Source organism: Oncorhynchus mykiss, chromosome 5, assembly GCF_013265735.2.
Source record: "Oncorhynchus mykiss isolate Arlee chromosome 5, USDA_OmykA_1.1, whole genome shotgun sequence".
Classification (NCBI taxonomy): Eukaryota; Metazoa; Chordata; class Actinopteri; order Salmoniformes; family Salmonidae; genus Oncorhynchus; species Oncorhynchus mykiss.
In genome coordinates, this window is record NC_048569.1 from 12,530,723 (window position 1) to 12,554,822 (window position 24,100).

The 24,100-nt window shown below is 44.3% G+C and overlaps 1 protein-coding gene across 3 annotated transcripts in view; it reads left to right on the forward strand.

Annotated features, from left to right (window-relative positions):
- LOC110523216 (nuclear receptor subfamily 6 group A member 1-A) overlaps window positions 1–24,100 on the forward strand; it is a 189,677-nt gene that overhangs the window by 159,813 nt on the left and 5,764 nt on the right. For all 3 annotated transcript variants that reach the window (XM_021601715.2, XM_021601716.2, XM_021601717.2), the window contains 6 exons: window positions 16,795–17,025; window positions 20,208–20,263; window positions 22,042–22,208; window positions 22,945–23,172; window positions 23,401–23,655; window positions 23,921–24,042. In XM_021601715.2, coding sequence (XP_021457390.1) covers window positions 16,795–17,025; window positions 20,208–20,263; window positions 22,042–22,208; window positions 22,945–23,172; window positions 23,401–23,655; window positions 23,921–24,042 — 1,059 coding nt within the window. The remainder of the gene's footprint in view (window positions 1–16,794; window positions 17,026–20,207; window positions 20,264–22,041; window positions 22,209–22,944; window positions 23,173–23,400; window positions 23,656–23,920; window positions 24,043–24,100) is intronic.

Consider the following 24,100-nt stretch of genomic DNA (forward strand, 5'->3'; position numbering starts at 1 on the left):
GTGTGCACTCCCACATGAGGAAGTGTTAACCCTTAAGGGCCCTACACACCCTAGGCAAAACAGAGCGACAGGTGTACGGTCTGTTCCAAAATTTGAGCCGCACAAAAACAACGCTCCATCGCTGCGTTTGAGTAAAGTGTGTAGTGGCCTTTAGTGAGCGCTAACATGACTGTTTTTAAACAGCTTTTTCATGAAATTATTAGTATTTATTTGGGGATTAAGTGCAACTTCAGAAGGGAAAATTAAAGACTTTTCTGATGCTTTCGCAGAAGCGTGACTCGACTTCGGCTAAATACAAAACAGGTATTATTTTGAGATGCATATTTCCTCTGAGCAACATTATTCTATGAAGTTGCATCTGCAGTACCAGTCAAAAGTTGGGACACACCTACTCATTCAAGGGTTTTTATTTGTTTGTACTATTTTCTACATTGTAGAATAATAGTGAACACATAAAAATGATGACATAACACATGGAATCATGTAGTAAACATAAAAAGAGTTAAACAAATCAAAATATATTTTATATTAGAGATTCTTCAAAGTAGCCACCCTTTGCCTTGATGACAGCTTTGCACACTTGACATTCTCTCAACCAGCTTCATGAGGTAGTTCTTTATGATTTGTTTAACACTTTTTTGGTTACTACGTGATTTCATATGTGTCTTCACTATTATTCTACAATGTCAAAAATAGTAAAAAATAAAGAAAAACCCTTAAAAACCCTTGTTCTAAAACCTTCGACTGGTACTGTATGCCTAAATGTATTGATCAAAACATATCTTTATTCACACAGACACATCTGTATTGATCAAAACATATCTTTATTCACACAGACACATCTGTATTGATCGAAACATATCTTTATTCACACAGACACATCTAATGAACACATTTGCAGCTGACCTATTGCTAATGACGTCAGGCTACAGGGACACACTTGGGATAATGTCTTAAGATCTGGGCTTTGTGGTCTTCCCAGGGGGTCCTGGGAGGGGGGGGGGGGGGGTCTTTGTTTCAGTGTGAGCTGAGAGCCAGGAGTACACCAGAGAGGATTACAGAGAGAGAAGATCGAGGGAAGAAAGAAAGACGGGCAGGACATTGGGTACTCTGATGTAGGAGGAAGTTAAAATACCTATGCAATGGTACTGTTTAATTACAGTATAAGCAAAAATAGTTCATTATGCATTGTGCACAGATTTTGTGTAATCAGTAATCACACATTATTTCTTTCAATTCACAAGAAATGTATAAACAAACTGAAATGAGTTATAGGAATGTCTTAAATCGGCTTATCTGTTTCACAATATCCAATCACTACTCATATTGGCTATGTGCAAGGCACTTATAGCCAATGAGCTTTGATGTATTGATTCATTGGTTGAACAGTGTAGTATTGTTATAGTTCCCCTCATCTGTTTCTATGAAAACAATCCCTTTACAAGGGTGAGACTTTTTTCACAAACCAGAAAGAGAAAATAAAATGGAGGAGGAGAGAGAGAGAAAGACAGCGAGTGAGAGAGGGGCTGTGTTTTTTAAGAGGAACCTGTCCCATTGAGTCCCCCTTTTAAAATGCCTGAGTTACATTTCTTGATTTGCTTTAAAGTTTGGAATGGCACCGGGGCTGACCTCGGCGGAAAACAATGTGGCCTTTAACGGAGCTCAAGGGGAGGGGTGTGGGGGGGTAACCGTAAAACGACCATGGAGTTCAAGATGAGGTTGAGTGCTGGCCGGGGCATTGTGATCTCTTCTCACACCTCAGTGAAGTGATTTAACACAGCTGACCTCGCGGTGACCCCACCAACAGACCCCACAAACACACACACACACACTGATGCTCTCACAGTCAAATTGAAGAAAGAAAAAAATAGACGCACACACCACCCTTAGGCATCTAACGTAACACAACCCAAAGTAGCACAACGCAACGTCCCGCAACTTCCCGCCACATCATACTTCACATCACAACCTATTTTTGAGTGGCTGTGAATTGTGAGGACGTAAACTAAAGGCTTGGCATCAGTGGAATGTGAACCGTGCCATCAAAGCAGCCAGTCAGGCCATGTGTTCAGGCAGTAACAAGTAACAATCAATGATGGGAGCTGTTTAGAAGCCACCAAGCAGACATCTTAGGGTTTATACACATCATTGATCACAACCAATGATGTACAGTGCATTCAGACCCCTTGACTTTTTACACATTTGTTAAGTTACAGCCTTATTCTAAAATGGATTAAATACATATAAATTAATATCAATCTACACACAATACCCCATAATGACAAAGCGAAAACAGGTTTTTAGAAATGTTTGTTTTTTAATACATTTGCAGAAAAACCTTATTAACATAAGTGTTCAGACCCTTTGCTATGAGACTTGAAATTGAGGTCAGTTGCATCCTGTTTCCATTGATCATCCTTGAGATATTTCTACAACTTGTTTGGAGTCCACCTGTGGTAAATTCAGTTGATTGGACATGATTTGGAAAGGCATACACCTGTCTATATAAGTTGACAGTGCATGTTAGTGCAAAAAACCAAGCCATGAGGTTGAATGAATTATCCGTAGAGCTCCCAGACAGGATTATGTCAAGGCACAGATCTGGGTAAGAGTACCAAATTTTTTTTGCAGCATTGAAGGTCTCCAAGAACACTGTGGCCTCCATCATTCGGCATTTGGAACCACAAGACTCTTCCTAGTGCTGGCCGCCCGGCTAAACTGAGCAATCGGGGAAGAAGGGCCTTGGTCAGGGAGGTGGCCAAGAACCCGATGGTCACTCTGACAGAGCTCCAGAGTTCCTCTGTAGAGATGTGAGAACCTTCCAGAAGGACAGTCATCTCTGCAGCACTCTACCAATCAGGCCTTTATGGTAGAGTGGCCAGCTGGAAGCCACTCTGCAGTAAAAGGCAAATGACAGCCCTCTTGGGACTCTCAGACCTAGAGAAACAATATTCTCTGCTCTGATGAAACCAAGATTGAACTCTTAGGCCTGAATGCCAAGCGTCACATCTGGAGGATACCTGGCACCATCCCTACAGTGAAGCATGATGGTGGCAGCATCATGCTGTGGGGATGTTTTTCTGGGACACTAGCCAGGATCGAGGGAAAGATGAACGGCGCAAAGTACAGAGAGATCCTTGTTGAAAACCTGCTCCAGAGTGCTCAGGACCTCAGACTGGGGCGAAGGTTCACGTTCCAACAGCACAACGACCCTAAGCATACAGCCAATACAATGCATGAGTGGCTTTGGGACAAGTCTCTGAATGTCCTTGTGTTGCCCAGCCAGAGCCCTGACTTGAACCAGATCAAACATCTCTGGAGAGACCTGAAAATAGCTGTGCAGCGACGCTCCCCATCCAACCTGACAGAGCTTGAGAGGATCTGCAGAGAAAAATGGGAGAAACTCCTCAAATACAGGTGTGCCAAGCTTGTAGCATCATACCCAAGACTCAAGGCTGTATCGCTGCCAAAGGTGCTTCAACAAAGTACTGAGTAAAGGGTCTGAATACTTATGTAAATGTATATTTCCGTGTTTTATTTTTCATAAATTTGCAAACATTTCTAAAAACCTGTTTTTGCTTTGTCATTATTGGGTATTGTGTATAGATTGATGAGGGGGAAAAACAATTAATTCCATTTTAAAATAAGGCTGTAACGTAACAAAATGTGGAATAAGTCAAGGGGTCTGAATACTTTACGAATGCACTGTATATTAACCCTGGATTGCTTATGCTATGTATTGGCCATTGAGAGGCTTTGAAGCTACCGGTCGGCCATGTTGGCACTCCTCAGAAAACAGTCCTCCATAGGAATTCATGGAATTCTACAGTATTTCATTTAAATGTTTCAAAGACAAAATTCATTTTTTAAGTATTTATTTATTTTGGTGGGGACAGTAACATTAGTACTTTCCCAAAAATGACTTTAAGGAAAATGTTGTAGTCTTTTTACATTTTAGATTTTTATGTTTAGCTCACATACTATAATTTAAAAGTATGCATTAAGGTGTCTGTAATATAATTAACAGGGTAAACTAATGTAGACATTAATACTTTTTTTTGACATTTTAGAAATAGCCTACAAGTCAATTGGCACCTCTTTGTCAAAATGGAAAGAAATTCACTTAACGTCAAAAGATTAAGAAGGAAGGAAAGAAAGACAGACAATTTCAAATCAAATCACATTTTATTAGTCGAATATACATATTTATCAGATGTTATTGCGGGTGTAGCGAAATGCTTGTGTTTCTGGCTCCAACCGTGCAGTAGTATCGAACAATACACACATCTAAAAGTAAAAGAATGGAATTAAGAAATATATGAATATTAGATTGAGCAATGTTGGAGTGGCATTGACTAAAATACAGTAGTATAGAATACAGTGTGTGTATGTATGTATGTGTATATATATATATCACACACACACACACACACACACACACACACACACACACACACACACACACACACACACACACATATATATATATATACACATACACACACATACTGTATTCTGTACTACTGTATTTTAGTCAATGCCACTCCAACATTGCTCAATCTAATATTAATATATTTCTTAATTCCATTCTTTTACTTTTAGATGTGTGTATTGTTCGATACTACTGCACAGTTGGAGCCAGAAACACAAGCTCATCATGAGAAACACCAACTCATCATGAGATGAGTAAAGCAGTATTTAAACATTATTTAAACATTATTAAAGTGAGAAGTGTTCCATTATTAAAGTGGCCAGTGATTCCAAGTCTATCTATATAGGGCAGCAGCCTCTAAGGTGCAGGATTACATAACCGGGTGGAAGACTGTTAGTGGAGGATATATAACAGTCTGATGGCCTTGAGATAGAAGCTGTTTTTCAGTCTCTCGGTCCCTGCTTTGATGCACCTGTACTGACCTCGCCTTCTGGATGATAGCGGGGTGAACAGGCAGTGGATCTGATGGTTGTTGTCCTTGATGATCTTTTTGGCCTTCCTTTGATGTCGGGTGCTCTAGGTGTCCTGGAGGGCAGGTAGTTTGCCCCCGGTGATGCGTTAGGCAGACTGCACCACCCTCTGGAGAGCCCTGCGGTTGCGGGCAGTGCAGTTGCAGTACCAGGCGGTGATACAGCCAGACAGGATGCTCTCAATTGTGCATCTGTAAAAGTTTGAGAGGCTTTAGGGGCTAAATTTCCTCAGTCTCCTGAGGTTGAAGAGGCACTGTTGCACCTTCTTCACCACACTGTCTGTGTGGGTGGACCATTTCAGATCGTCAGTGCTGTGTACGCCGAGGAACTTGTAGCTTTCCACCTTCTCCACTGCGGTCCTGTCGAAGTGGATAGGAGGGTGCTCCCTCTGCTGTTTCCTGAAGTCCACGATCAGCTCCATTATTTTGTTGATGTTGAGTGAGAGGTTGTTTTCCTGGCACCACCCTCCCAGGGCCCTCACCACCTCCCTGTAGGCTGTCTTGTAATTGTTGGTAATCAAGCCCACTACTGTTGTCGTCTCCAAACTAGATGATTGAGTTGGAGGCGTGCATGGCCACTCCATCATCGGTGAACAGGGAGTGCAGGAGCGGGCTGAGCACGCACCCTTGTGGGGTCCCAGTGTTGAGCATCAGCAAAGTGGAGATGTTGTTTCCTACCTTCACCACCTGGGGGCAGCCCATCAGAAAGTTCTGGATCCAATTGCACAGGGTGGGGTTGAGACCCAGGGCCTCAAGCTTAATGATGAGCTTGGAGGGTACTACGCTGTTGAAGGCTGAGCTGTAGTCAATGAACAGCATTCTGACATAGGTATTCCTTTTGTCCAGATAGGATAGGACAAGGTGCAGTGCGATGGCGATTGCATCGACTGTGGATCTTTGGGACGGTATGCAAATTGAAGTGGGTCTAGGAGGGTGTCAGGTATGGGTAGAAGTGATATGATCCTTAATGGGTCTTTAAAAGCACTTTATGATGACAGAAGTGAGTGCTACGGAGCAATATTTAGTTCAGTTACCTTTGCTTTCTTGGGTACAGGAACAATGGTGGACAGCTTCAAGCATGTGGGGACAGCAGACTGGTATAGGGAGAGATTGAAGATGTCCGTAAACACTCCAGTAAGCTGGTCTGCGCATGCTCTGAGGACGCGGCTAGGGATGCCGTCTGGACCGGCAGCTTTGCGAGGGTTAACACGCTTAAATGTGTTATTCACGTTGGCCACGGAGAAGGAAAGCCCTCGGTCCTTGGTAGCGGGCTGCGTCGGTGGCACTGTGTGATCCTCAAAGCGGGCGAAGGTATTTAGCTTGTCCGGATGTAAGATGTTGGTGTCTGCAACGTGGCTGGGTTTCCCTTTGTAGTCTGTGATTGACTGTAGACCCTGCCACATACGTCTTGTATGTGAGCCGTTAAATTGCGACTCCACTTTGTCTCTGTACTGGCTTTTGCCTGTTTGGTTGCCTTACGGAAAGAATAACTACACTGCATGTATTCGGCCATATTCCAGTCACCTTGCCATGGTTCACGCTTTCAGTTTTGAGCGAATGCTGCCATCTATTCACGGTTTCTGGTTTGGGTAGGTTGTAATAGTCACAGTGGGTACAACATCTTCTATACACTTCCTGATGAACTCAGTCACTGTATCTGTGTATTTATCGATGATATTCTCGGAAGCTACCCTGAACAATTTCTCCTAAATACTTCAACATTGCCTCCAGATGTACTAATCAAGGTCTGGATTTGTCCATCTATGTCCAGAAAAGGATACATTAGTTTATTTTTTTATTAACCTTTATTTAACTAGGTCAGTAAAGATAAATATATATTATTTACAATGACACTGGGACAATTGTGCGCCGCCCTATGGGACTCCAAATCACGGCCGGTTGTGATACAGCCTGGAATCGAACCAGGGGGTCTGTAGTGACGCTTCAAGCACTGAGATGCAATGCCTTAGACCGCTGCACCACTCGAGAGCCCTATAAAACACAATTTATCCAAACCAACCCAATATTTATTTGAAGGATGAAAAATAGTGATATGTGTGTAAATGTAGCAACATCTGGTCAGTAGAAGACGAAAATCCTGGAAACTGGAGCAGGCTTCTTGTCTTATGTCGGGAATAGGACACAAAAGTAAATTATGAAATGTGGCAAGAATCAGTTCACCAAGCCAATGTTCATTGAATGTGCACCAAACATGCTGGGGAAAAATGCGAAGTGTCATGTGCTTGAAAAGTCAAATGCACACGCATTGGTGAAATTCAGTAACCTCTCTGTCCTTATTGTCATCGAAAGGTTAGCCCTGGCAAATCTAGTCCTTGACTTGGACTGCAAAAGGAGCCGGTACTCATTTTGGGTACCGGTACTTTTTATATTTAGGTGCAGGAGCTACACAATACTTTGAGCTAATATTCTGTCAGAGGAACAGGAGCTACACAATACTTTGAGCTAATATTCTGTCAGAGGAACAGGAGCTACACAATACTTTGAGCTAATATTCTGTCAGAGGAACAGGAGCTACACAATACTTTGAGCTAATATTCTGTCAGAGGAACAGGAGCTACACAATACTTTGAGCTAATATTCTGTCAGAGGAACAGGAGCTACACAATACTTTGAGCTAATATTCTGTCATAGGAACAGGAGCTACACAATACTTTGAGCTAATATTCTGTCAGAGGAACAGGAGCTACACAATACTTTGAGCTAATATTCTGTCAGAGGAACAGGAGGTACACAATACTTTGAGCTAATATTCTGTCAGAGGAACAGGAGCTCAAGCAGTAGAACATTTGACGTGCCGGTACTCGGCTCCGATGAGCTCCTGCCCAAGTCCAGCACTGGACAAATCGGTGTGTGAAACTAACTAGCAAGTATAGCTATTGTTGTCGTACAGTATGGCCGCCCTTGCTCCTCAACCTCGCACCTCCCCCTTCCTCCCCACAAAGGACCAAACCTAAACCCAGTCAATTTAAATGGTAATACCTTTGGGGCTTTCAAAAAGCTCCTCTCTTCACTTTTTTTAACATATCTTTGAGAGGCTTTACAGTCCACATTCCCACCATGCTAATAGCTTTTGGTACATGAACATAATGCCACTCTGGTGAGTCTCTCACTCTCAAGCTCGCTCCTTTCTCTTACATCCCCCTTTATTTCTCTCCCTCGCTGTCCCTCATTCGCTCGGTCTCTAGAATGTTCTTTTTCTATCTCTTTCACACTCTTTCACTCTCACTCTCGCTCGCTCTCGCTCTCGCTCTCTCTTTCGCTCAGTCTCTAGAATTTAGAATTCTCTCTATCTATCTGATGTTCTCTCTTTCTCACTCATTCTTTCTATCCACCAGGTCCCAGTTACAATCCTTGGATTGTGGGGTAAAACGGTATGGAGTATATGTTGCCTTTCCTTGAGCATTGCAGCTCCTATTGATTACAATTGATGTAGCATTTGGATTTTGCCTTCCAAGGCCCATTCTCACTGCAAACACATACAACTTGATGGCAGAACAATGTTGCATTAGGTCCTTTGCGTTGGACATTAGCTAAAGAAACCCAGACTGACAGGGCAAACAGGAAAGAGTTATAAAAAAGACCATGATGTCGAAGATAGCTACCAACTTCAGCTTTCACAAAACACACACTTCAGCAAATTGTGTCTTTTTGTGTTTGCATGGTTGGATGTGCGTGTGTGTGCATGCGCTGTTGTGTGTGTGTGTAAAGTGGTTTTCCTCCCCATCACTGTGTTTCTATTAAGGCCATACCATAGGACATAGTTCCGGGTGTGTTGGGCCCTTAGCAGTGCAGCTGAGGCCATGCCCATGTGTGTCTCTACCCCCCCCCCCCCCCCCCCTCTGTCTATCTCTACCTCTTTCACCATCTCTGTCTATCGCTACCTCTTTCACCATCTCTGTCTATCTCTACCTCTTTCCCCATCTCTGTCTATCGCTACCTCTTTCACCATCTCTGTCTTTCGTTCATTTCAGTTACCAGCCTCAGAAATTGCAGCGCAAATAAATGCTTCACAGAGTTCAAGTAACAGACCCATCACAGCATCCACTGTTCAGAGGAGACTTTGTGAATCAGGCCTTCATGGATGAATATCTGCAAAGAAGCCACTACCAAAGGACACCAATAAGAAGAAGAGACTTGCTTGGGCCAAGAAACACGAGAAATGGGCATTAGACCGGTGAAAATCTGTCCTTTTGGTCTGATGAGTCCAACTTTGAGATTTTTGGTTCCAACCGCCGTTTCTTTGTGAGACGCAGAGTAGGTGAACGGAGGATCACTGCATGTGTGGTTACCACTGTGAAGCATGGAGGTGTGATGGTGTGGGGGTGCTTTGCTGGTGACGCTGTCTGTGATCTTATTTAGAATTCAAGGCACACCTAACCAGCATGGCTACCACAGCATGCTACAGTGATTACGCCATCCCATCTGGTTTGCGCTTAGTGGGACCATAATTTGTTTTTCAACAGGACAATGACCCAACACACCTCCAGGCTGTGTAAGAGCTATTTGACCAAGAGTGCTGCATCAGATGACCTGGCCTCCACAATCACCCGACCTCAACCATATTAAAATGGTTTGGGATGAATTGGACCGTAGAGGGAAGGAAAAGCAGCCAACAAGTGCTCAGCATATGTGGGAACTCCAAGACTGTAAGAAAAGCATTCCAGGTGAAGCTGGTTGAGAGAATGCCAAGAGTGTGCAAAGCCGTCATCAAGGCAAAGGGCGGATACTTTGAAGAATCAAAAATATATTTAGAATTTTTGAACACTCTTTTGGTTACTATTTCATAGTTTTGATGTGTTCACTACTATTCTACAATGTAGAAAAAAGTAAAAATAAAGAAAAACCCTTGAATGAGTAGGTGTGTCCAAACTTTTCATTGGTACTGTACATGCGTACGTGCGTGTGTGTGTGTGTGTGTGTTTTGGGGGTTGGTACTGTGGTGGATTTTTGACAGAGCTAATTCTCCTGCCAGCCTGATGTGCCGGCAGAGAAGAAAGGGGCAGAAGGCCTGTGCTTAATTCCCCAGCCGTGCTCAGAGGATTTAGACGGTGGAGGAAGGTTGGGGGATTATGCCATTTAAGATTTTACAAGCGCATCTATTTCCTCCGCAACGGGCTTCCCCTCTCATCCCGAAGAGTGTGAACCGCTTCTCTCAGTTAATATGATGTGTGTGGCACAAACACACAGACACACACACACTTCACACATACTGTAGTTCACACAGCTCAGAGAGATCTCTAATATAAGTCGACTGAAGCTTGAAGCCAACTAACACAACTATCTTTCCTGTCTATTTTATATTCTCTCAACCTGCTTCTCCTCCGCTTGTACATACAGTACTGTAAAATGGAGATCCACAGCTGGGTATCAGCTACAGATAGCAACAAAAAGTGTTAGGTGTTGAAGCTGATTGCGAATGGAGAGCAGTATATGCACACGCACACACTCACACAAACAAAAACACACACACACAGCCTCTTTGGTGAGTGGAGATTGCCAATGATGATGCGCACTGCAGCTAAATCACCCCTTATTTAGAAGACTAGAGGAGATTATCACAAACAGGCGCTGAATAGGAAAATGGCCCATTTTCAGACTTACAATGGAGCTTGTTTATTGGCGAATAAATATCAATACTTTGTTGTCGGTGTCGAAAAATAGACCCGAAATCAAAGTAACGTTGCTATACATTACGTTGTTTTGTCATCTGCATTGCTGTAGCTAGTAAATCTAGGTCAATGTGTTTACTTGTCCCTAGCATCTTGTAAATGCTTGTCAATGCACCTCATCCCATTACTGAAGCAGTGGGAACTATAATTGAGAAATGACTCTGATATGAAATCCTTCACAGCTGATTTTCAGGAACTTTTAAGTGTCATATTCTGTTTTTTCCCTCAGATCTCCTGATAGGGTGAAATGTCAGGCGATTTCAGGCTCAAACCATTCTATCTGGGTGGATGATGGTACTGAAGTGGTTTTGACCTGGTTGGAGGGACTCATGCTCGCTCTGAAAAACTCCAACAGAGGTTGGCACTGCCAGTGCCCTGTAGGATGCCAATACAGATAGAGGGTAGGGGTTCAAACTCCCAAGGAGCTTGACTCACTTTGTGGTCCCAGAAATATAGCAAAGACTTACTATCAACAGGATACCAGTTACAAACAACTTATCCTTAGGCCATTTATCCAAAGTGTCGGATTTAAATCTTAGTGGGGGGGTCTGTGACAGATGCAAATACAGAATGACACCCACTGAGTTTGAGACCCCTTCTGTGAAGAATCCTGTTTGGAGGTCTTTGCGAGGTAGTGTAGTGTAGTTTCAGTTCGTTAACAGTTGAGACAAAATGTTTTATATAGTATGTATAAGCTGGAAGTAGAAGCCTAAGTGGTGTTGTCCATTACTTTACTCCAATTAGGGGAGGGGTGGTAGGGTTAGGGGAAAATATATATATATATATATACACACACAGTGAGGGGGAAAAAGTATTTGATCCCCTGCTGATTTTGTACGTTTGCCCACTGACAAAGAAATGATCCGTCTATAATTTTAATGGTAGGTTTATTTGAACAGTGAGAGGATAACAACAACCAAATCCAGAACATTTGTATAAATTCATTTGCATTTTAATGAGGGAAATAAGTATTTGACCCCTCTGCAAAACATGACTTAGTACTTGGTGGCAAAACCCTTGTTGGCAATCACAGAGGTCAGACGTTTCTTGTAGTTGGCCACCAGGTTTGCACACATCTCAGGAGGGATTTTGTCCCACTCTTCTTTGCAGATCTTCTCCAAGTCATTAAGGTTTCGAGGCTGACGTTTGGCAACTCGAACCTTCAGCTCCCTCCACAGATTTTCTATGGGATTAAGGTCTGGAGACTGGCTAGGCCACTCCAGGACCTTAATGTGCTTCTTCTTGAGCCACTCCTTTGTTGCCTTGGCCGTGTGTTTTGGGTCATTGTCATGCTGGAATACCCATCCACAACCCATTTTCAATGCCCTGGCTGATAGGAGGTTCTCATCCAAGATTTGACGGTACATGGCCCTGTCCATCGTCCCTTTGATGCGGTGAAGTTGTCCTGTCCCCTTAGCAGAAAAACATCCCCAAAGCATAATGTTTCCACCTCCATGTTTGACGGTGGTGAAGGTGTTCTTTGGGTCATAGGCAGCATTCCTCCTCCTCCAAACACGGCGAGTTGAGTTGAGACCAAAATGGAGCTCTTTGGCATCATCTGACCACAACACTTTCACCCAGTTGTCCTCTGAATCATTCAGATGTTCATTGGAAAACTTCAGACGGGCATGTATATGTGCTTTCTTGAGCAGGAGGACCTTGCGGGCGCTGCAGGATTTCAGTCCTTCACGGCGTAGTGTGTTACCAATTGTTTTCTTGGTGACTATGGTCCCAGCTGCCTTGAGATCATTGAGAAGATCCTCCCGTGTAGTTCTGGGCTGATTCCTCACCATTCTCATGATCATTGCAACTCCACGAGGTGAGATCTTGCATGGAGCCCCAGGCCGAGGGAGATTGACAGTTCTTTAGTGTTTCTACCATTTGCGAATAATCACACCAACTGTTGTCACCTTCTCACCAAGCTGCTTGGCGATGGTCTTGTAGACCATTCCAGCCTTGTGTAGGTCTACAATCTTGTCCCTGACATCCTTGAAGAGCTCTTTGGTCTTGGCCATGATGGAGAGTTTGGAATCTGATTGATTGATTTCTTCTGTGGACAGGTGTCTTTTATACAGGTAACAAACTGAGATTAGGAGCACACTCTTAAAGGGAGTGCTCCTAATATGTTTGTTACCTGTATAAAAGACACCTGGGTGCCAGAAATCTTTCTGATTGAGAGGGGGTCAAATACTTATTTCCCTCATTAAAATGCAAATCAATTTATAACATTTTTAAAATGCTTTTTTCTGGATTTTGTTGTTGTTATTCTGTCTCGTACTGTTCAAATAAATCCACCATTAAAATTATAGACTGATCATTTCTTTGTCAGTGGGCAAACGTATAAAATCTGCAGGGGATCAAATACTTTTTTCCCTCACTGTATATATACACACACACACACACACACACACACACACACACACACACACACACACACACACACACACACACACTACTGTTCAAAAGTTTGGGGTCACTTAGAAATGTCCTTGTTTTTGAAAGAAAAGCCATTTGTCCATTAAAATAACATTACATTTATCAGAAATACAGTGTAGAGGAGTGGGAGGCACAATTTAGCAAGAGGACAAGTACATTAGAGTGTCTAGTTTGAGAAACAGACGCCTCACAAGTCCTCAACTGGCAGCTTCATTAAATAGTACCCGCAAAACACCCGTCTCAACGTCAACAGTGAAGAGGCTACCCCAGTATGCTGGCCTTCCTCTTGCTCAGTTGTGCACCGGGGCCTCCCACTCCTCTTTCTATACTGGTTAGAGCTAGTTTGCGCTGTTCTGTGGGAGTAGTCCACAGCATTGTACCAGATGTTCAGTTTAATGGCAATTTCTCGCATAGTGTAGCCTTCATTTCTCAGAAGAAGAAAAGACTGACGAGGTCTTTGTTTCTGGCCATTTTGAGCCTGTAATCGAACCCAAATGCTGATGCTCCAGATACTCAACTAGTCTAAAGAAGAAGATTCTTTAAATCAGAAGAACAGTTTTCAGCTGTGCTAACATAATTGCAGAAGGGTTTTCTAATGATCAATTAGACTTCTAAAATTATAAACTTGAATTAGCTAACACAACATGCCATTGGAACACAGGAGTGATGGTTGCTGAAAATGGGCCTCTGTACGCCTATGTAGATATTCTAATAAAAATCTGCCGTTTTCAGCTACAATAGTCATTTACAACATTAACAATGTCTACATTGTATTTCTGCTCAATTTTATTTCAATGGACAAAAAATTTGCCATTCTTTCAAAAACAAGGACATTTCTAAGTGACCCCAAACTTTTGAATGGTAGTGTATATATTTACAAAAAAATATATGGGGGATTAGAAATGATGCAGACAATTACATTGATGGAAGACACAGTCTATCTGCAGTATTACATCTGATCTACCCCTTAAAAAAAAACAAGAAACAGTTTGTCTCGACCAAGCGTCTGTTTTAACATGCGCGCTCATCCGTACAATTCATTCCTGCTCCCACTTCCTCTCCCAATCCTCCTTACCTCATTTCTACACACGGGAGACCAGTATGAAAAATGTATGCACTCACTAAGTCGCGCTGGATAAGAGCATCTGCTAAATTACTCAAATGCAAATGTACACACAAAAACCATACCTTGCATGTGTTCCCCATTTACTCTCCTCATGCCCTCCACCAAACCCTCTCCGCCCCTCGCCCTCCACCAAACCCATCGCCGCCCCTCGCCCTCCACCAAACCCATCGCCGCCCCTCGCCCTCCACCAAACCCATCTCCGCCCCTCGCCCTCCACCAAACCCATTTCCGCCCCTCGCCCTCCACCAAACCCGTTTCCGCCCCTCACCCATCTCCGCCTCTCGCCCTCCGCCCTCACCCTCCACCAAACCCATTTCTGCCCCTCGCGCTCCACCAAACCCATTTCTGCCCCTCGCGCTCCACCAAACCCATCTCCGTCCCTCGCCCTCCACCAAACCCCTCCGCTCCTCGCCTATAACATGTTAACCAGCTCCTATTTGCATAATGAGTGTGGCCGCATATATTTTAGTACAGTGGGAATCACAGGCCCTCGGCATACTTGTGTGTGCATGAATAAAGCCTTCAGTGGTCCTGGGCTGGGGAAACTCAATGGTTGCCCTACCCTCAAACAGACATCTTGTATTGTGTGGTAGGGAAAAGGAGGGAAAAATTATAGAAGATAACATAAATATTTTTTTAGGTCAGCAGTAACTTGTACCTGTATGAAACAACTGGTCTGGTCTGCTCTGGTCCGGTCTCCTCAGGTCCTGTCTGGTCTGGTCTGGTCTGGTCCTGTCTGGTCTGGTCTGGTCCTGTCTGGTCTGCTCTGGTCCTGTCTGGTCTGCTCTGGTCCTGTCTGGTCTGTTCCGCTCTGGTCCTGTCTGGTCTGTTCCGCTCTGGTCCTGTCTGCTCTGGTCCTGTCTGGTCTGCTCTGGTCTGGTCCTGTCTGGTCTGTTCCGCTCTGGTCCTGTCTGGTCTGGTCCTGTCTGGTCCTGTCTGGTCTGGTGTTGTCTGGTCTGCTCTGGTCCTGTCTGGTCTGCTCTAGTCCTGTCTGGTCTGGTCCTGTCGTCTGCTCTGGTCCGGTCTGGTCCAGTCTGCTCTGGTCCGGTCTGGTCCTGTCGTCTGCTCTGGTCCGGTCTGCTCTGGTCCGGTCTGCTTTGTTCCTCATACCTATCCTCCTCACTCATGCCTCATGTTCCCAAGCATAACAACCCAAGTCCATGGGCATGGTGAGATCAGATGCCAGGCGGCATGGTGAGATCAGATGCCAGGCGGCGTGGTGAGATCAGATGCCAGGCGGCGTGGTGAGATCAGATGCCAGGCGGCGTGGTGAGATCAGATGCCAGGCGGCGTGGTGAGATCAGATGCCAGGCGGCGTGGTGAGATCAGATGCCAGGCGGCGTGGTGAGATCAGATGCCAGGCGGCGTGGTGAGATCAGATGCCAGGCGGCGTGGTGAGATCAGATGCCAGGCGGCGTGGTGAGATCAGATGCCAGGCGGCGTGGTGAGATCAGATGCCAGGCGGCGTGGTGAGATCAGATGCCAGGCGGCGTGGTGAGATCAGATGCCAGGCGGCGTGGTGAGATCAGATGCCAGGCGGCGTGGTGAGATCAGATGCCAGGCGGCGTGGTGAGATCAGATGCCAGGTGGCGTGGTGAGATCAGATGCCAGGCGGCGTGGTGAGATTACATGCCAGGCGGCGTGGTGAGATTAGATGCCAGGCGGCGTGGTGAGATCAGATGCCAGGCGGCATGGTGCTCAAGCCGGCCTCTCAGGCTGATTCTGTCGGTATGCAGGAGGCTCCGGACGGCTGCGGTCGCCCTATCTGACATGACAGCTCCCAGCGCTCGCAGCCATTCTGCTACATACGGCTGACACAAAATGGAGGATGTGCGAGCGAGAGCATGTGCAGAGAGGGAAGATGTTGTGCTGGTGTGGCAGGGACAGAATTAGGAATGTCCTACTCACTATAATGAGAGTAATGAGAGAAATTGAAAGGTGGTTTTAATGTTTCTTTTAATTTTTTTTTTTTTTACTGCGCTAAGGGATGCAAATACTCAGACCATTTATTTGAACCGTAGGCTTTTGACAATATGGTTTTATGTTCAAGCAAAGTCTTTGCTTGAAAAGAACAATGGTAGTCATCAAATGTTATTGGTCACATACACATGGTTAGCAGATGTTGTTGGTCACATACACATGGTTAGCAGATGTTATTGCGAGTGTAGTTCCGACAGTGCAGTAATATCTAACAAGTAATCTAACAATTCCCCAACAACTACCTAATACTCACAAATCTAAGTAAAGGAATGGAATAAGAATATATAAATATAAATATATGGATGAGCAATCACCAAGAGGGCTTTGTACTGTAATGACTATACATTCATGTCTCTAAGATATGTAACTTTATTTGCTCAGTACAAGATTAGGGATGTGGCAGTGATCCCATGGAGTGAATGATTGACCTTGTATTTACATAATTTACGTTATGCATGACTGATACGGAACTGTGAATAAATCTTCTCCCCTTATGTTTTCTATATCTCTCCTTTTTTCTTCTTTCATCCTTTCTTTTTTTTCAAAATCTATTTTCTTTCCTTTTCTTCTTTGCTCTCTTTCGGTCTTTTCTGTCTCTCAGATGATCAGGCTGACCCGCGCTTGTGCCTCATCTGTGGCGACCGTGCGACGGGCCTGCACTATGGCATCATCTCCTGCGAGGGCTGCAAGGGCTTCTTCAAGCGCAGCATCTGCAACAAGCGCGTCTACCGCTGCAGCCGCGACAAGAACTGTGAGATGTCACGCAAGCAACGCAACCGCTGCCAGTACTGCCGCCTGCTCAAGTGCCTACAGATGGGCATGAACCGCAAAGGTACGTGGGGAAGAGTAGGAAAATGTCCAAAAGTTTACTGAAGGTTTCAGGAAAGGTGAAATCACTATACGGTGCTAAGCTAGTTTAAACTAGCTGACCTCTGCTAAGGTTATACAGTATTCATACTTATTGTCACTGTGACTGTCATCGAAGTATTGCTCATAACTTCTGAGTAATGACTTCAACTACCTCCAGAACCACTCTGCTTCTGCAATGAATATACCGCATTGAACATCTTTCAGCACAAATCCCTCTCAAATGAGTGTTTAGCCCCACATCCTGAGGGCTTTATCCTTATCCCACGTAGCGCTCTGTCAGCTGTAGTTCAAACGGCCGAGGGCTACAGCTGCTGTGCAGGGAGCAGCTGTAGCCCTCTCGAAACATTCTCCTCATCAAACGCCAAAGAGAAAGACAGCGTGCCGGTATCGATGAGTGACAGGCCCCAAAACCACAGAGAGATTAAGATAAAGAGATCGACGGAGAGGTAGAGGTAAATAGAGAGAGACAGATACAGAGAGGTAACAACAGGGAGGAAAGGAGTTTGGAATTGGACCTCACATGGAGATTACACCTGGGTTCTGTTCATTAGGCACCAAACTAAAGAAAACAGACAAACACAGAGGGACGACCTGACTTTCTCCAATAACAAACAATCTTTTCGCGTTCCCTTCCGTGTGCACTAATGAATATGACACTGGATACCTTCTCAAAGAGGGAAGATTGGAGGGTTGAAGAGGATGATGATGACGATGATTAAGGTTGGCAGTTACCTCTGATAGATCTAGCCCCAATGCATTCTGGTAGAGCCGTTGTTGTCAGTTCTGGTCAGAGTCTATTTGGGTGATTGGATGGATCTGGACCCCTGTCACCCCATCTTGCCTCACCCTACTGTCTTATCTCCCTTGTAACTTAAGATGACATCACGTTCATAGTTAGACACTGCTTGTCATACCGCCCTCTTTATTCTTCTCTCTCTCTCTCTCTCTCTCTCTCTCTCTCTCTCTCTACCTCTCTCTCTTTCTCTCTCTTTCTCTCTCTTTCTCTCTCTCTCTCTCTCTCTCTCTCTCTCTCTCTCTCTCTCTCTCTCTCTCTCTACCTCTCTCTCTACCTCTCTCTCTACCTCTCTCTCTACCTCTCTCTCTCTCTCTACCTCGCTCTCTCTCTCTCTCGTTATGGCACTTCATTTTTATGATACACTTACTGTTCAGATAATGTCAATGCTCCCAAAAAGATGAAACAGGGCAGATTTTCAAGCGGTTGTGAGGGTTCAGTTCGTTGGAGCAGGGTGCTTAAAACACCAGGCTTGTGAGTTTGATTTCCATATGGGCCACATGTACTGAATATTAGATTGAACCGTAAGTCGCGTTGGATAAATGTCTGCTAAAACTGCATATTATTAAAGAGAATGAACCATACACATGCGTTCCATTCTTCATCCAGAGGACACTGAATAAAGTCACTGGTGTCATTAGCCATCAGTTAGTGTGATGCTCCATTAATATGACAGCGTCGTTAGGGTTTGGCCGGGGTAGGCCGTCACTGTAAATAAGAATTTGTTCTTAACTGACTTGCCTAGTTAAATAAAAGTATTTTTTAAAATAATAATGGGGCAGCAGAGAAGATATGACACACCGCTGTCCCGAATCACAATTTCACCCTCACCGCGCCATGAAACAACTTACTTTCCCGTTCCGATAAGCCCTCTGGGGAAACACGAGTACTCTCTCCCGTTCCATGTTCTACCTCTACTTACACTCTCTGATCCTCGATGTTCCAAAAGATAAGAACGTGCTGTGTCGAAACCCGAGAAGAGGAGGAGAAATCCTTTGCTTTGATGTCTCGATATGCAAAGTCATTGATAAATATTGCCTTTCGATTTGCCACACCTAAGTGGAGAAGGAAAGGAGGGAGTACGAGGGAGGCCTGAAACAGCTGGTTAATCAATGGCCCCCAGGCAGTGGCTGGAGAGAAACGAGAAGCGTTATCTGATTTGTAAGACCAGTAGATGTACACTTCCAAGCATGGTGAATGAAGCACCTTAAGCAATATGCAGATAATCCAATTAGAGTGTGTAGTCACTGCCAAATATGTGTCTATGAACTTGAAGTACACAGATATGTCATTTTCTCTTGGTCTAACCGTAAACTAAAGGGTTTATTTGATGAGGGGTGACGGGTAGCAAGGCCACCCTCTTGTGGTACACCATCCTCGTAGTGCACCCCCCTCGTAGCTGTTCTCTTTAGAGTGTGCACTTTGGCGAAGGAATGGTCCACCATTAATTCCCCAAAGAATGAATTTGAACCGATAGCATGGCTGGTCTCCACAACAGTGTCAAACAACTGCAGCATTCCACGTGCAAAATGCTTAGTGGCTTGAGCTGAACTCGAGAGTGTGCCTCCACTGCCTCCCTGTGGCCGCTTCTGAGATCACACCCACCAATGCTCCATTTCACACAATCAGAATAGTGCTAAGGACCTTAGTCAGATCCACAAAGCCTGACCAGTGGCCACCACATCTACATCACCAAGCGTTTGCAGCCTTATGTATGCGAGTGACTGAAAGAACAGGTTGAAACCTGCTCCTTTACCTTGTCTGTCAGCTGAGATGGACCCTGTCTCTGAGCTGGAAGTAGTCAGTTAGACGTGTTTATGTGTGACGTGTAGGGAGGAGGGCAACAGAAAGACGGAGAAATAGAAGGACGGAGAAGAGAGGGCTTCTGTGTTCTATGTTTTTCAAATTCAAATGTTTAGACACATGTACACACACACACACACACACACACACACACACACACACACACACACACACACACACACCATTCAACTGTTAATTCATCACGCAACTCAATTGATGTCAATCATATGCTCTTTAGGGTATCCTTCTATTTCCTTCCAATCCAGTTCAGACCAGTTAAAACGCTGATGCCTTTTCTCACCATTAGAGGGTGCCACGTCCCTTCCACAAATCTCACAGCTCAGATTCTACAGCCTTCCACATATCTCCCTCAACAGTAAAAAACTTCCAGTCATCCTATGTTGAGTTGCTGAACCCAATTCCAACCCTCCTGTCACCATCTTTTTTCTTTCAACTAGTCTATTTTAAAATGGTTTTGGAAGATGTGAAATGCATTTACAGATTTTCAGAATGGGCTTTCTAAGTTCTGTCTGTGTGTCTTTCCACAGCAATCAGAGAGGATGGAATGCCAGGGGGAAGGAATAAGAGCATTGGACCTGTCGAGGTATGTCACAATTTATTACAATTTATAACTGTTTAAGCAAAAGAAAAGAAGAAATCTGTGTTCTTATTGGACAAGTTCAAGTAGTCCCTCCCTTTTTCTCTCGGTTTCAAAAAGTTTTCTCCATACTGAAAACCGCAGACACTGTTGCCCTCAATGACTTTGGTTGTGCACTGTGGTGTTAGTGTTTTCTATGTTCCTCCCAGTGGAGGCTGCTGAGGGGAGAACGGCTCATAAGAATGGTCAGAACAGAGAAAATGGAATGGCATCAAACACCTGGAAACCATGTGTTTCATGTATTTGACACCATTCCACCGATTCCACTACATTCATTACCACGAGCCCGTTCTCCCCAATTAAGGTGCCACCAACCTCCTGTGGTTCCTCCCAGTGTGAGACTGTGTTTTACAAAGCAACCAACCTCAATAGAAGAAACTTTTAGTTCCATCATTCTGTTTGTATTCAGAGAATATATTTCTCACATTACAGGCAACTCGAAAAGGGACATGATTCTCTCTCCAATTGATTCAGAGCCCACGTTTGTGTACGACATGGACTTGAAGTGCTTTATTTTCAGACTATTTATTTATTTTATGTTCCATACATTTCAGCCTTTTTATGTTCAGCTACAAAAACTAAAAACTGCTAAAACGTTTTGAGACACAAAAAAGAGGCTATTTTCCAGGTGTACTTTTAAAGAGAAGCCCCTGGAAGCAGCTGAGTAGCCGAACACAAAGGTTTGATTGATGAGATCTGATTGATGGTGAAAACCAGACCATTTTAACAGTAGCTTTGCATTTCCAAATGTTTTAACAAGCCACAAAAACGTAGTTGAATATGTTTAAATGTTTAAATGTTGGCTTGTTGTGAACCAGTAAGGTAGGCTTTCATTTTCACCAACTTTGTTCTTATTGTCATCTCAAAATGTTTAAAACCACACAATAATGACAGCAAAAGTCAGTCTTTACTAGACCACTGTACCTGCATGATATTTTGCAATAGTTGAAATACCTCTTTTTTTTATTTGCCTGGAAAATATCTGCAGAATGGTTTTAGATAACATTCTCTGCCTAGCATCTTTCAAGGAGCAAAATCATTCAGTTGATTCCAGCGATTGCCTCAATATCGGTGTCCTTGCTCCAAAGCTGGATTCAGGCCCTGCGAGACAATCAAGTCTGTCCCTCATTATTGCAGATAGGGTTAACTCATTAGGCTTAAATCACCCTTCTGCTCAGATGTGAACGATAGCGCTGCAACTGAGTAATCAGACGCCTTTCAAACACAGATAATGGGAAGGCACCGCTTGTGCGGCGGAGAAAAAGTTCACCCGCTTCCCGAGGCAAAGAGTGCAAGAGCGAGTGCGAGATGTGTCCGTGGGAGCTTGTTTTGTTCTCCAATCTAAGAAGCTCCTGCCATCTGAAATCCACTCATAGCCACATATTGATTCCACTGTTCACGGGTACACTGATAATATGTGAAAGAAAAGCTGCCCGCCACCGTCTCGGGAACATTCTTAAAATATTTATATGAAACCTTTGTCATTTCTCATGAGCAGGGTTTAGTATGCTACATAGCCGAATAAAGAAGCTTAACAATGACCAATGTGTAACATTTTTCTTATCGTCAGACAAACAGGCTTTTGTTTGTACAGGGACTAATGCATCTGAATCAATAACCCCATGACATACTGAATGACAAGAGAAAATGAACAGAGGCTTTTTCTTCTCTTACCTCCTTCCTTGTTGCCCTCCCTCCTTTTTCCCCTCGCTTCTCTGCTATAGATTTCGAATGAAGAAATGGAGCGCATTATGACAGGCCAGGAGTTCAAGGAGGATGCTGGTTTGCCAGAGCACACCTGGGGAAATAACGGGGACAGCGACCACAGTTCCCCCGACAATGGTGTCTCCGAGGGCAACCAACCCTCGCCGGTCTCCACCCTGTCGTCCAGGTGAGCTGTTGCAGTAGGGGTACAGACCATTACCTCACTACCACTGACTGAGTAACTATGACTTCCCCCAGGAGTGAAATGCATCCACATTTTGTGGCCAAATTCAATATCTTTAAATTAATTTCTGAATAAAATGACCTATATCTGGCAGTCGTATCTCCTATGAACGAATACAGATATATTTTAGTTTGTCCCCTCAGCTTCATGACACCTTTTGAATTTTCCATTGCATGCCTACCAGTACCAGTAATGTTTTTTTGAATGTTGTTGTTATGCGATTGAGTGAAGGTTCCTCTCATGTTAAAATGTAAGGTCACCCACATTTCACTCCTAAGCACATTTATGGGAGAATTTGAAGCTCCACACAACTGGATTCTCCCTGGGTTTGTTGCCGCGGAAACAGAGGACACAGTTTTCATTCCTCTGCCTTTGCTGAAGTCTTGCCATTCCACAATGATAAATACTGTCCTTAACATGATTGTCTCAGGGTCGATGCTTTCTGTCTGCAACCCAGTCCTCTCTGGCGCTGTCTCCATGATAAAGCGTAGAGTTCTATCATGATTTTTTCATGCTTGCCTGTGCCCAGAAAAATATACATTTGGTAGAAAACTCTGTCACGCTTCACATTATGGTGCCATTATTCTTGTGTAATTATTTCTGTAAGCACAGTGTAATAAGTATTTATAGTAGAGCAGTTCTTTACTCTGTAATGGTTTCCTGGCTTGTGTCTTTGCAGCAAGTCCCTGGAAATGAATAGCTACACTGCTACCTACCGGGACCAGTACGTGGGCACGCCCGTGTCCTCACACTACAAGTTCCTGCCGCACCTTTTTGGTTATGCCCAGTCAGTCCTTAGGCCCACCCTGGCCCGCAGCCTGTACTCCCAATCACAGACCCTGGTCTCCCAACTGGTGGCAGCTGAGGACCTGGCCCCCCTGGGGACCCCCATGCTCATAGAAGATGGGTGAGTTCCCACGGTGTACACATCTGTGTCGGGAACTGTGCTTTTGACGTTTTCTTTTGGTAGACTTTTAAGGTTTGGAGTCTTGACCCCAGATGTCTTGTTTTGTCTGATCTTTACTAAAAACGTTCTATCAATCACTCTTTTTATTCATTATCTTTGGTTAAAGAGTGCGAAGAAAGTGTGTTATGCCTAACCTTCACACCTCCCTGTCTGCCATGTGTCCCCCAGGTACAGGGTGACCCAGGGGGAGCTGTTTGCCTTGCTCTGTCGGCTGGCAGACGAGCTGCTGTTTCGGCAGATCTCCTGGATCAAGCGGCTGCCCTTCTTCTGCGAGCTGTCCATCGAGGACTACACCCTGCTGCTCAGTGCCACTTGGCAGGAGCTCATCCTGCTCTCCAGCCTCACCATCTACAGTGGCCAGATGTTCGGGGACCTGGCCAACGTCACCACCAAGTACTCACCCTCTGACTACGAGCTGCAAGGGTAAGAGAAGCCCGGGATCTTACGTCTCTAGGTTCTTGAGTCTGGTAACATGGATCTGGGGATGGGTTCCATTGCCATAGCCTTGGCTCAAGGTTGGCCTTTTTGGGAGACTATTAGGAATGGTGGTTACCCAGAGCCAGATTAAGCCTGTAGCTTAATCTGGCTGAGAAATATCGGTCCTGGGATATATCATTAATTAAGTATTTTAAATGCAACTTAAGCCATTCTTTCAAATGATTTTGATTGATTATCTCTCATCTGCCAGGTTTAGTGAAGATGGAATGGATGTGATGGAGAGACTGATATACCTGTTCCGCAAATTTAATCAGCTGAAGGTTAGCAATGAGGAGTATGCCTGTATGAAAGCTATCAACTTCCTCACCCAAGGTATGTCAATTCTACATACTTTTTTAAAATATGTTGGAAAATCCAAAAAAGGCTGGGA